This window comes from Oreochromis niloticus, linkage group LG12, assembly GCF_001858045.2.
Source record: "Oreochromis niloticus isolate F11D_XX linkage group LG12, O_niloticus_UMD_NMBU, whole genome shotgun sequence".
NCBI classification, from domain to species: Eukaryota; Metazoa; Chordata; class Actinopteri; order Cichliformes; family Cichlidae; genus Oreochromis; species Oreochromis niloticus.
The window spans coordinates 5,545,443-5,558,972 of record NC_031977.2 but is presented as its reverse complement, the minus strand read 5'-3'; the positions used below and the strand labels follow the sequence as shown (position 1 = coordinate 5,558,972).

At 38.8% G+C, this 13,530-nt stretch overlaps 1 protein-coding gene across 1 annotated transcript in view; it reads right to left on the bottom strand.

The window, feature by feature from the left end:
- Positions 1–325: 325 nt before the first annotated feature.
- The window catches only part of zmat4a (zinc finger, matrin-type 4a), a 147,925-nt gene continuing 134,720 nt past the window's right edge, over positions 326–13,530 (bottom strand). The window contains exon 7 of the mRNA XM_005472923.4: positions 326–3,784. Within this exon, the coding sequence (XP_005472980.4) occupies positions 3,757–3,784 (28 nt within the window). The 3' untranslated portion in view covers positions 326–3,756. The remainder of the gene's footprint in view (positions 3,785–13,530) is intronic.

Sequence of the window (13,530 nt, the reverse complement as noted above, 5' to 3'; positions counted from 1 at the left end):
AATCTACACTCTACAGACATCTAGTGATGTGATTTTACATAATCTAGCTTTAAGAAACCTGTGCACAAAAAAATGGCTGCAAATATCAATTAACTGAAATGACCTAAATAAGAGCGCGCCAAAAGACCTCCGCAACTATGCGAAAGACTGATAGTCACATAGAATCCGATTACTTCAAGTTGTCACTGCTAACTGTGGTTCTACACTACTGACTCACTACCTTAAAAGTTTGTGTACTTAAAGTTCTCACAGGATTTTTAGAAGCATTAAAAATAAGATGAAAAACAACACAATAAAAGAAACAGAAAACAACTTTCAGAAGATATCACTGCAAGTGTCTTTTATTCGTTTCTCAGACACAATAAAGCACATAACCCAGAGCACAACAGGACTAGGGGGTGTATGAGCAGAGGACATCCTGTGATGAAGGAGAAATGACTGATTCAAAGCAATGCCTGGACAGAGACGTTATTACTCAGGCTGAGCAATGCAATTCATTTTTTTTTCCTCGTTGCAATAACAAATCATACGTGCATGTCTTATTTGCAATATTAAAAAACACATTTCTAGAAATTATTCATAATGTCGTTGGCGGTGGCATCTCACACATCAGCTGGTGGCTCTGACATCAGCCAGCGACAATTCTTCCACTTTTCAAATCGAGATGATATTTTTTTTCTTTTCCTCTACAGTACAAATCTCCAGCTCCATATTCAAGTGATTTCAGCTGTCAATAACCTTAGAGGTCTGAGAAATTAAACGCTTTAACGACACAGTCAAAGCTACATATTTATCAAACACAGGTCTGCAGTTGACACAGCACTGAAAATGATAGTAGATAAAATCACTTATATTGTAAACAGATAGCAATTACAACTTAATCTGGTCCACAACAGTGATATATTATTCATCTATAGTTTTCCTTATAGTGCTCATTTATACAATACTGGCTTTTAAGTCAACATCTTTAATTTCTTGACATGACATGTAAGAAAGAAGAATGCTACATAAGCTTTGAATAATATATATACTGTCTATATATGTAAAGCTGAATTACCCTTTAAAACACTTCACATCAATATCAAATACTTTGAAACCATTACAGTTATACTTCAGTCCTTTCTACCTCATCTACCAACACATTCTACGAGTCTCTATGGTGGAATGGATTCAGTACATTTGAATGTTCAGCTCTCAACAGCATTGTTAAATTTCACAAAAGCATCCAGTTACACCTCCCTGAGATGAAGACCATACTGAAATGAAAGGAAATATTATTTTATTTTGAAACACTGACTACATATAGTAGACTGTATATGCTGCATTGGACAGCAATAAAACAAAACAAAATCCTTCTTTTCAACTTGCGGTAGAGATCATGTCTGGTGACACCTTTTTATAACCAAGAGAAACCTAGCTGTTCTTTGTAACAGGTGTGATCAACAACTTCCTGGACGAGGCCTAGAAAAATCTAAAACTTTTCCCGATTTAAACCATACCTGACAAACTCAAGATCAGCTTTTCAGATCAGTCTGTGGAAGTTGCATTTTGTCTACCTCTACTTGTGCCTCTGTAATTTGTGCTGGATCTCCCAGCGCAGAGTGTGTTTGTGTGGCCAAACGTGACAGATCATTACAGTATGGTGGCACAAGACAGGTCGTTTTCTGTCGGAGTTCCCCCCTTTAGATCCCTCAGCAACATGGTGTTGACAGTCTCACTTTGTCATGGTCCAAATCCAGTGAATGAATAACAACAACCATGCTTCTGGTCTCGATTATCGCCTCCCATTAGGCTTTGAAATTTATGTCACTTTCAAACATAATTTGAAGTTGGTCCATTGTGAAAGTGTGTAAATGTAAATGGTCAGAACAGAACTTCCAGGGAGGGATCTAAAAATAGCTGCGCTGGAAGCTGTCTGGACATACCTAATAAGATGATCTTGAACTGGGGATCAGCCAAATTGAAATCAGGTAAGGTTTTAAGGCACGCAAACATATGCATGCCTATCATATATATCAGGCCCAATCCCAGAACTTTTTTCATACCTCAAAAACAACTTTAATGTACTTTCTTTTGACATCATTTCTGTCAATGATGATAACAGATCACTTTTTATTATTAAAGTCGTCTGGGACCGCTTTAAAAAAAAGACAAATTTCCACAGGGGCAAGAAACATGAAATGCCAAACAACCAGACAGAGTAGTTAGAGTACTTCAACTTGAAGCCCAGAGTTAGCTGAAGATGGTGGATTACAATGGCACAACCAGTGTGGTAATAATGTCTGGATGGCCTTATACATAGAAAAGATTGAGTGTATGTGTGACTTTCAGTCTTTGGAATGTTCTAGAAATTCTTTGAGGCAGCCCTTCACCTCCCACGGTACAAAGCCGTGGGACAAGGGTGCTCCAGACATCAAACAGTTCTTTTAGTTTATGCAAATCTAGTTTATGCAAATGATTTGGTTCTAATGGAATCAACTGGCAATAGCACTCTTTTCTGTGTATGTCTGCAGAAGAATACTTCCAGCTTTAGACCTCATGTGAAGACCTCAAGAGCTTGGAACGCAAATCCTTTCATGCTGAAACGAAGCTAACTGGGTGGAGAACTTGGGGCAGATGAGCTAAGCATCCTGGAGGACCTGAGGAGAAAAATATCTGTGCTGCTTTGCTTGGGATGATGCTGGGGTACATGGATAGAGTTTGGGAAATCCTTCTTTGTTTCTCCTTTAGTAAAGTTTGGCTAACTTTTTCTGACTTGTCTGATTGTTTTACAGTTTCTTACCCCGCTTGATTGCTTTATAGTGATGTTGGTTGTTCCCAGATCACAGCGATTAACATGGTGAAAGCAAAGTTCTTACCAATGTGAATGGTGCCAGGACTGGCAAATTAAAAGTGTCGAAAGCTTTACAGAACCTGGATGATTCTTTACATTTTATTTTAAACTAACTTGTAATCCTGTGTAGATGCAGACAAATCTCACCAGTTCTGGTGGTCTTCTTACAGCACAACCAAAACCCAAGAAAAAAGAGCAATTTAGTCTTCAGTATGGCCAATAGAAGACAATACCATTACATATTATTTTTAGACTTCTACTAGTGTCATTATTGCCATTAACCCCTTAAAAGCTACAAGGGGATTTAGGTCCAGAATGTATGCACTAAATTACACTGTGTATATCTTACATAATTTAGGGCAATGAGCGAGACTGTGTGTGTTTAACAATGTTAAACACTATGCATGTGTTACATTAAACTGAGCAAAAGCAAACAAACCCTTATATTCTTAATTCCACTTACAGTACTTAACATGTGAAAAATAAAGTCAAATTCAGTCCATGCATGTTAGAAAGGCTGCTGTGTATCAGATCCACTTTAATATTCTCAGACGGTCAGTGGACTGAAAAAACAAACAATTAAAAACAAGAAAAAGGAAAAAAAAAAAGCAGAGAATACAGCCGCAGTGGGAAGTTAAAGGTTTATGGTTTGGGAGTGGCTAACAATGTGGAGGAACTGCGCTTTATATTGACAGGTGAGGGAGCTGATGCAGTGCTAGTGTTAGAAAAAAAATATCCAAAACAGACAGAGTAAAAAGCCAGAGAGAGAGTTGGAAATAGAGAGATGAGGAGAGAAATTGAAATAGTGTTGGGAGGAGCGAAAAGCAGGGCGGAGGCAGAAAAAGCAGGGCAAGCTGAACACAGCTTGTCTGACATCAATCCAGTAGTAGTTTTTGTGTTTTTTTTTAATCGGCGTCCCACGCTCACTGGACACATATCTGGTTCTTCAGACTGGTGGAGAAAAACAGAAAGAGAGGGAAAAGATTCATCAGTGATACACTTCAGATATCGTATACACAGTTTATGCAGCACATGGCAAAATAAAGGAAAAGAAACATTTTGGTGCTGGCTGTGGTCGACACTGATTTACACCACTTAAGAATCATAAAAATGTCAAGCGACTCATCAGTTTCACAATGCATAAGAAAACGATGTCAAAGCTTACACTCACTATTAGGTCCACTTTGCTAGTACTGGGCCTGACCCTGCCTTGCAGATGTCGCAGAAGAAATCGAGACTCATCAGACCAGCCAATGTTTTTTCCAGTCATTTAATGTCCAACTGTGTGAACTGTGTGTGTTTGAACTGTACAAAAGAGAAAAAAATCCATGCACATCCTCACCAGTTGCTGGACTGAAAAAAAATCAACATCTTCCACACTGCAGAGCTCCAAGTTTTATGAGCATAAGCGCTCTTCTGATGTAGAGGTGTGTGCTTGGAATGACATATACTACCAAGATATGATAAATAGGTAGAAATTGGAGTTCTTCAGTGTTCACGCTCTTACTTCTTCTTTTTCAGAGATGCTCTTCTACATACTTTGGCTCTAACCAGTGCTTATCTGAGTTACTGTTGTCTTTCTGTTGTCGCGTTTGTTTTCTGAGAGAGGATGAACAAACTCAAAGAGTTCCAGTTACAGCACTGCGGACCGCTCTCTGTCCAGCTGTCCTGACAGACAAAGGGTGCCACTCCTTAGTGAATAAAGTTTTGAATAAAGTTTTAATAATAGCATAGAAATATCACATAAATATGATTGGATAAAAATTTGGGGAGAAGCCTCAGACTTGGCTTTCCATAGACAGTGTTCGGTCCAGTTTCTGTCTCCTCCAATCAGGCGTCTTTCTCTCCGTAAAAGAAAACTCCTCCCCATTTCCCTGTTGCTATGCAGTTTAGTAGTTTTTCAATTCAGATGTGTAAGAAGGCAAAAAAGTGAAACCTTAACATTTTCACTTCAAATAAGTCCAGCCATTCTCCTCTTATATCAAAAACACATTTTCAGCTCATTAGATATTTTCTTTAAAAAAAAATTATTCTCTGTAAAGCTAAAAACTGATTGTGTGGGAAGTCTCTGAAATTTAAGACCAGCTTTGTTCCCCATTCTGATGCTCAAATTTCAGCAGGAAGTCTAAATGCATTGGGCTTCTGCTATGTGGTTGGCTACTTAGAAATTTATGTTAATGAGCAGGTAAATGGCGTGCCAAACAAAGTGACCAGTGTATATATATCAAAAGACAAACCAAAAATTTACCAAATTTGAAAAGTTTTAGGCTCCCTTTTGAATTTTGCAAAAGAGTAAATATGAATAATTGACTTATGGAAACTGTGCAGGGTTTGGTTTGTTAGAGGGCAAAAAAAAAAAAGATTTGGTTTGTGTTTTCTCCTCTTCAGCTGAAATTTTAAAATAAATAGAATAGAATAAATAGGAAAAGAATAAAGGTGTTATTTGGATGTAGATTACTGGATCTAGATGTAGATTATCATTTAAATTGATATGCAGAGCCTTTTCCTGTTTGTTTTCTTCGTATTTTTTAAAAATAATATTGCTGAAAAAACACACCAACATGTGCTTATCCAGTTAATAATTTTTTAGATCCTTTAATGCTCCAAACAGAAGAGAGAATCTGGCTGTTTGTGTTTCTTGTCATGTTCTGTTGCATTCAGCCTCAGTTTTCCTTTACATATCATGACTTTTGTGTTGAATCTCCATTAATCCTGCACTGCTGCACAAAAACAATATGAGTGTGTAGTTCCACACACATATTTAAATTTAAACTGTTGTGTAAAACATACAACCATAACTCAGCCGCCATCCTCGGAGCATCCCAAGACGTATAGTAGTATCTGTTTTACTATTTTATTACAACTACAAAACTTCATTTATGTTTTTGTGGTGTGGCCCTCCAGTGTTCTAAGTAAACATTAATTTTGTCTGTTCAAAATGAAATAGAGAGACACCAGTGCCAGAGTGGCCATCGGGGGCAACGGCAGAATTAAACACATAAATTAATCCTTTCCTGCACACACAGCTCTTTTTTGTTGTTGTTTTGATATTGTGAAGTTTTGAAATGCCAGACGACTGCACAACTGCTGAAACATGATGGTAAATATTGTTCAAAATAACGTTGTCAGTTTTGTACTATGAAAAATATGACAGCTCAGTTATGCAGCAAACCTTTCCATAAAGTGTTTTGAAGAAGAAAAAACAAACAGGATGTTATAAAAAAGTTTTGGTAATCCATTTGTATTTGCAGTCAATCATCTCTCTCATTAAATAGTAAAGAAAAGAAAACAGAGGTAAATCAAATTAAGGTTAATGAATCTCTCATCACATTACAGTTTTGTATAGTACGTTTTACATGCAGAAACTTGGTGCGCTGAAATGACAGAAAAATAATCAAGGTGTCTGTAGCCTTCTGATTTTTATGCCAGTTAATAATCACTCCATTCATCCATCTTTCTGCCACTTGTCCTGGCACAGTTCCTACCAGTAGGACATATCCACAACACTTCATCTAGGAGGTGTGCAGGAGGCATCCTAATCAGAACCACTTAAACTTGCTCCTTGTTATGTGGAAGAGGACTATAAACTGTCCTAAACTATGGAGCTTCTCCAAGACAAGTTCCCACAGAGGAAGAGGAACATCCACTACATGCATGTATGGCCATAGCTGAGGGTGGGAACATAGATCAACCAGTAAAAAAATACAGCCATACAGCTCTTTATTTATGCATTTGAAGCCCTTTATCTTCAACCATGGTCAAGTTTGAATCAGGAATGAACCCACAGGCTATTCTCCACATAGGTGACCTCCTCTGAGCAAGCACTTGCTGAGAGTGGGAAGGAAAAAAATCCCTTTTAAAAAGTTCCACAGAACCAGGCTCAGGGAGGGGCCGCTATCTCCCGTGACCGATTAGGGGTGAGAGGAGGAAGAAAGGACAAAACAGACGCTGATGTTCTGTGTGGAGAAAGGCCATAGTTGGGTTTGAAGCAGGACCCCTGCACTACCAAGACTGCAACCTTATTCTTTCAGTCACTATCCAGAGCTTGTGACCATAGTTGAGGGAGGGAATGTAGAAACAAATGAATGGCTTTGGTTTCAAGTTTAGCTGTCTCTTCACCACAAGAGACTGGGGTACACTCATCCACTTTACTTCAGCTAATGCACCTGCCAGTCTTCCACTCCATAAAGTCTTCTAGGAGTTTTCAGGGGGTTGGGTGGAGTGAACTCACATAATCCTCAATAAAACTGCAGATTTTTTTGTAGTCCCCAATTCAATGAATTGAATGCAGTTCAAAACATGACAGCATGGCCTAAAATGTATGTCCTGTTTCCCAAGGGCCTGCATGTGTCAAGGCCTAGGGGCAAAGGCAGTCAAGGGGATCCAACACCTCTGCATGAATCAGTTATTGTTTGCATGCCAAAGATTTAATTTACAAAGACAGACCGAGACATTTTAGCTGATAGAAAGCTCAGTGAGTGATGCATAATGAAAAATGAACATTCTAAAAAAATGAGCTGTCTACATACTTACCAAGCAGCAGGAACACCTGACTGTCTTAAATTTATACTTTCAACTAAATTTATGTTTTAATGGAAATGTGATTTCTTTGTAGACATAAACATATAACTTGAAAAATGATTTAAAAACAGATCCTCATAAGGATCAGGCAAGGTGGTTTGTTTTTAAAAATATATTTTGTAACGTTATTTGTTTTAAATATATTTGCCTTTGAAAAATCTAGAATGGAGATACAATGACTGTATAGAAATGTAAGTTTTCTGAGAGAACGCTGACCTTGATTTAAAATATTCTTAACTTTCTAGTTCAGTGTGTCAGGTCAGAAAATATTCTTTATTTTTTCTGTTGCTCAGTCCCTGAAATTTGCATGAATCTGCATGTCTTTTAAAATACTGTCTATGACTGATGGCTGCACACTTGGCCTGCAATTCATTTCAACAGCCACGTTTCTGTACTTGTGCAATGTGAGACATTTGGAGAACATTCCTTTTGAACTTTTGAAAGTATGATCTGCTGCAGAAAAGTTTCAACTAAAGTGGTTAGTTTAAGCACTGCTTTAGAGATTAATGATGCATAGTTCCCTAGAGGAAACTCTTAAAGCTATTGCAGTTGATTGAAAAATCAGATAATAATATATCAGCAATAAGTTGATTTGCAGAATCAAAAAGGTAGAGATCTGGTTCTGGCTACCATTCTGCTCCTTTTTGTTCCACGCATTCAATGAAATCATTTTTCTTTTTCTTGACATCCAGTGTCCAAAAGTTGCCAAGTAATCACAATTGTTGTGTGATTGAATAGGTGACTTTAAGCTTTTTGTGCATTGGTCCAGCAACCCAGACCAACAGATGGCCTCATCTTATCGCTTTATCATTACAGAGTTGCTGTCCTGACATCTCCTCGATTAGCAGGACTGATATACTCCCAGGTTCAATTGCTCAACACACTAAAGACTCAGTCAAGACACACCAAAGGCTGTCTGTCCCTCAGACAGCACAAACAAGTGTGCCCATGGTTTGATAGAGCAGATGGGAAAAAAAAATTCAGAGGCATCGTGCAATTTGCCCCAGTGGGGACACACAATGACTGCACAGTTGTGAGCAGGAACATGACAGACTGGCAGTTAGCATCGCTTCTGTTGTTTGTTGCACGTAATCAAATGGCTTTTTCTCTGTCAGTGCAATGGGAATTGCATGTTGTCCTTAGTCGAACTAAGCAGAGTAATCACAGTCTGCTCTGCGAAAAGAGCATCCTGCTGTGTTTGTCTTGCGAAGACAAAAACAACTACACAAAACAAACTGTTGTGCTTATTTCACTGGAAAGCTTAATGTGGCAGAATGCACCAATGCTTCAGACTTACACCTCGACACAGAAAGTGTTTTGACTTACTGCATTGAACCTTTCTTAACAAACAGATCTTGTAACCCTCTCCCTCGTACACCAAGTATTTGGGTAGAAAAAGAAGTACAGTTTGGTCACTCAGTCGCTCAGAAATGTCCTTGCTTTTGAAAGAAAATCACATGTGGTTCTATCTAATGTAAAACTGATAGAAATGAATGATTCATAGTAAACATTTATAATTTCTGATGGAATATCTGCCCATATTCAGCAACAATCATTCCTCTGTTCTAATGGCAGAGGTTTAACATGCTAAAAGGCTGATTGATTATTAAATTATTATTTTTTGCATAGCTAACAACTGTTGTGCCGATTAAATAAGCAATCACTTTTAGTTAGTTGACTGTCTTGAGCAGAGACGTCAGACTCATTTTACATTATGTGCCTCATACAGCCCACTTTGGTCTTACATAAGTGGGCCAGACCAGTGAAAAGACACAATAAAATGTGTAAATTTTACAGAAAAAGTTCTGGTTGTTTATTGTCCTGACACTCCTGTAATTACTAATTATAAAGAATCGCTGTGCTCAAGACAAAGCTGTCGGGATATGCAATTCCCCCAAAAGCATTTGAATTAACTCCTGAGTTTATGGCAAATTTACCCTGATGAAGTGAGCTAATGCTTTTCAAATGCTAAGGGCCAATCCCAATTTTTATGTCACTTTTCCATCACTGAATACTATGTCACACATTTCATTACTCTGCTTGGTTTCAGGTAGGTCTCCAGCGTATGTGATAAAAAAAAGCATTTGCGCCTTAACCCATCATTAAATCTCCATGGAAATCCAAAAATAAACAGGCTAATTTGCATTCACGTATTTGACTGTTATTGGCAGCCATGTAAATCTACCCTTTATGAATAATTGTGTGTATGTGGCTAAAAGAAAAGTATCACATTTTATGTAAAAATATAAATTTTCACACATTAATGAAAGAATTAGCACACTAAGGAACCTTATTTTAACGCTGACTAGTTTTCACAATGCGAGTCAAACATGGGAAGATATTTTTGTCTCTCCACTCATTATCATGGAAATGCAGAGTGGGATGGTGTGATATTAAAATGAAAAGGCATAGTGGAATATAAGAGTGAAAGAGAGAGAAAGAAACAGAGCCAGGAAGCCAAAAATGGGAAAAAAGGAAACAAACAGAACTGAAGACACTTTAAGACCAATGAAAGAAAGACTTAAATTGGGGGAAAGGGGGCAGAGGGATCTTTCTTTTTCTATTCTGACAACAAATTTGTTTCTCAGCACTATGGTGCATTATATATCTGAAGGGTTTCATGTGTATGAGTCTATACTGCATCAAATGCTTTACAACCCCATGTTAATGAGATTCAGGATTAGGTAGAATCTCCCTTTCTTCAACGTTCCCAAGACGAAAAGCAAAATAATGTCATTCACAGTCAGTGTTCTCTTTCAAAGCACTCTACATTACTTCTTCTTGCGTTAAGTCATGTTACATTTGATGTGATACAGCAGAAAAAAAAGTTTAAAACAGATTCGTGTTTGTTTAATTCAGTTAACGGGTAAATGGACTGCTTTATGTTCAGTGCCTTTTTACTCTATGCGAGGACTCAAAGTGCTCGCTAAACTTCACCCAATAACACATATTCATGCTGTGCTTTTATCTATGCCTAAGAACTTTAATTAACATTCACACACAGAGCTGTGTCATGAGTAACTCAGGGTCCAGCATCCTGCCCAAGAATATTCAACGTAGGAGAGGAGAAGCCAGGATTGAACCCTTGATCTTTGATTGGTAGGAAATCTGCTCTAAGACCTGAGTCACAGCCACCAAAACACAGCAACAGCGAGCAGTCTCACTGCTTACTGTTTTTTTTGTTTACACCATTTTTTCTCATTTGTGTTGCCAACATAGCAGGTAGGAAGTGAGGCAGATTGGTAAACTGGCGCACAGAGGTTTGATTTCTATAGCAGTCACTATGTTTGTCCCTGTTCACACCCAGCAGTTACAGAATATCAAATTCAGCCACCATCCTGTTCCTGTGCATAATTTAACATTTTGTTGTCACAGTCCTTCCAGGCCAGAACTGTTTATGGATTATCTCTGTGTGAACCTTTACCTTTGGAAGGAACTTGTTTTGTTCATGGTTGGTGTTATATTTCTACAGCAACAGCTGGTAACAGCTTATTTTCTAGTATGTGTGTATTGCTACCATACATGGTATGACACTAAGCTTACATAAACATGCACACACAAGCAATTAGCATTGTGCTCACCATTTTCATACTAGTTTTGTTTGTGGCCAACTAGTCCACACACAAACTTTTCCTAATCAGCTTTCCTTCACATTGATGTGAAATATCATGAGGTGCCATGGGAAATTAATAAGAAGCAAGGAGAAAAGAACAGTGGAATCTAACTGCACTTAAAGACTTCTTGGTCTTAGATGCTTTACGTCACGTGTTCTTACTGTATGTATTATTATATATAACATATCACTTCCTTACCAAGGTTGAAGGTTTAAAGAAAAGGAAGCACATGACCTATAAGGTGCAATTAAATTGTTCCTTAGTATTTAGAGAATTTGAATAGCTTTTATTATGACTGCTGCAGATGCTTCACTTAGCTCAGTTAGGAACCTTCCTTAGTAATCTTGACTATGTGACTCCAAATCTGCATAATTCTTGCCTCTGCGTGCTTCGCGTCTCACTTCTAGTCACTTCCTGTTTTCTTCTTTTTCTGGTATTTGTTTCTTTTTTCTTGTCTTATTTTATGTTTTTTTTTTCCATCATGTCCTTGTTTGTCAACTTCTAATTCCTTGATTGTTTTCACCTGTATTGCTTTTAATTTTTCTAGATTATCTGCCTTCATTAAATCGTGTATTAAAACTTGAATTTTGTTCAGTAATCCTGCTGCAGTGTTCTGCATTTTGGTTATCATTCTGTCAAACATGTAACAGATTTAATCTTCTCTGGCTTTTACAGATACAGCTGTGAGCTGCTCTGACTTGATCCGAGGTTGCAATATTACAAATCAAAGGAGTTTGCAAAGAAAAGCGTCTGGACTTCTTTAAGTTGCTTGAAGACGTTTCACCTCTCATCCGAGAAGCTTCTTCAGTTCTAAGGTCAAATGGCCGAGAGTCCCAGATTTAAACCCAGTGGGAGTATCCCCCCCAAGGAGGGACAAAGGACCCCCTGGTGATCCTCTAATCACATGCGCCAAGGTGTGAAAGCGGGTGTGGGACCTAACCAGCCAGGGTTTCGGGTGAGCTCATTGTGAAACCTGGCCCCACCCTATCATGTGAATTCCTGAGGTCAGATGGCCCAGGATGTGAGTGGGCGTTAAGGCGTCTGGGGAGGGAACTCAAAACTGGATTATAGATGGCAGACAGTTGGTGTCGTAAACCACCGCCTATGTTCAAAGATGGTCGCTCACAGTGGACATAGATGGCCTCTTTCACTCCTCTTTCAAACCATCTGTCCTCTCTGTCCAATATGTGAACATTGGCATCCTCGAAAGAGTGACCTTTGTCCTTTAGATGCAGATGGACTGCTGAGTCTTGTCCTGTGGAGGTGGCTCTTCTATGTTGTGCCATGCGCTTGTGAAGTGGCTGTTTGGTCTCTCCAATGTAGAGGTCTGGGCATTCCTCGCTGCACTGTACAGCATACACCACGTTGTTCAGTCTGTGTTTAGGAGTTTTGTCTTTCGGGTGAACCAGTTTCTGTCTGCGTGTGTTGCTGGGTCTGAAGTACACTGGGATGTCGTGCTTGGAGAAAACTCTCCTGAGTTTCTCTGATACACCGGCTACATAGGGGATGACAACGTTGTTGCGTCTGTCTTTCTTATCCTCCCTCGCTGGTGTCTGATCTTCTTTTCTGTGGCTCTTTGCTGACTTTATGAATGCCCAGTTAGGATAACCACATGTTTTCAGTGCTTCCTTTACATGTGTGTGTTCCTTCTTTTTTCCCTCAGGCTTAGAGGGAACATGTTCTGCCCAGTGGTGTAGGGTCCTAATTACTCCAAGTTTCTTTGCAAACTCCTTTGACTACGATGACCTGGATGACTGAGAATCTTCACAGACAATATTACAAATGTTCTAATCCTGTCACAGGTTCTCCCAGGTTTGGTATTTGCATCTGATCTAACTGGGGTCTCTACTTCTCAGAGTCAAGTGCAGAGCACTTGAAGCACCCTTGGCACTATGAGTGCTGTGGCTACTTATTGACCACTTAATTAGCATGTATCTGCAACTTGATGCATTTCTCTCCAGCACAGCCCCATATTTCACACATCACTGCTGAGCACTAATATGAGACGTATGCTTCAAATGACTGCAAGGACATTTTATCATCAACAGATTCAGTCAGCAGTCTTGTATATAAAAACCCTTTCTCTGCAGATCGATGACTGGCTTTTAAATTAGCTGGACTGTGTCATATAACATGTGGAAAATAAATTTACAGAAGCAAGAGGAAGCCTACTAGGAAGAGCTGGCAACCTAGTTGTGTTGTAGGCAGGGTGAGTCAGTCCACCCTCTGTATTCCCCGGGATTGCCAAGAATTGGGAAAACAATTTTCCAGCCAAATAACTTGTTCATTACCGTTCACTGAATGATAAGGATCAGATTCTGTGTGGTTCAGTTTGATTTATTTTTCTTTTGTTCTTATGGTTATATAACTCTTGATGCATTCATGTGACATTACTGCGTCAGTTTATCCTGGGAAAACTAAAAGATCTGTATAATATGATTGTGCATTAGGGCTATAGGGCTAAAGGTATACAAGAATTATTAGGAGGAGACCGGGCACCCC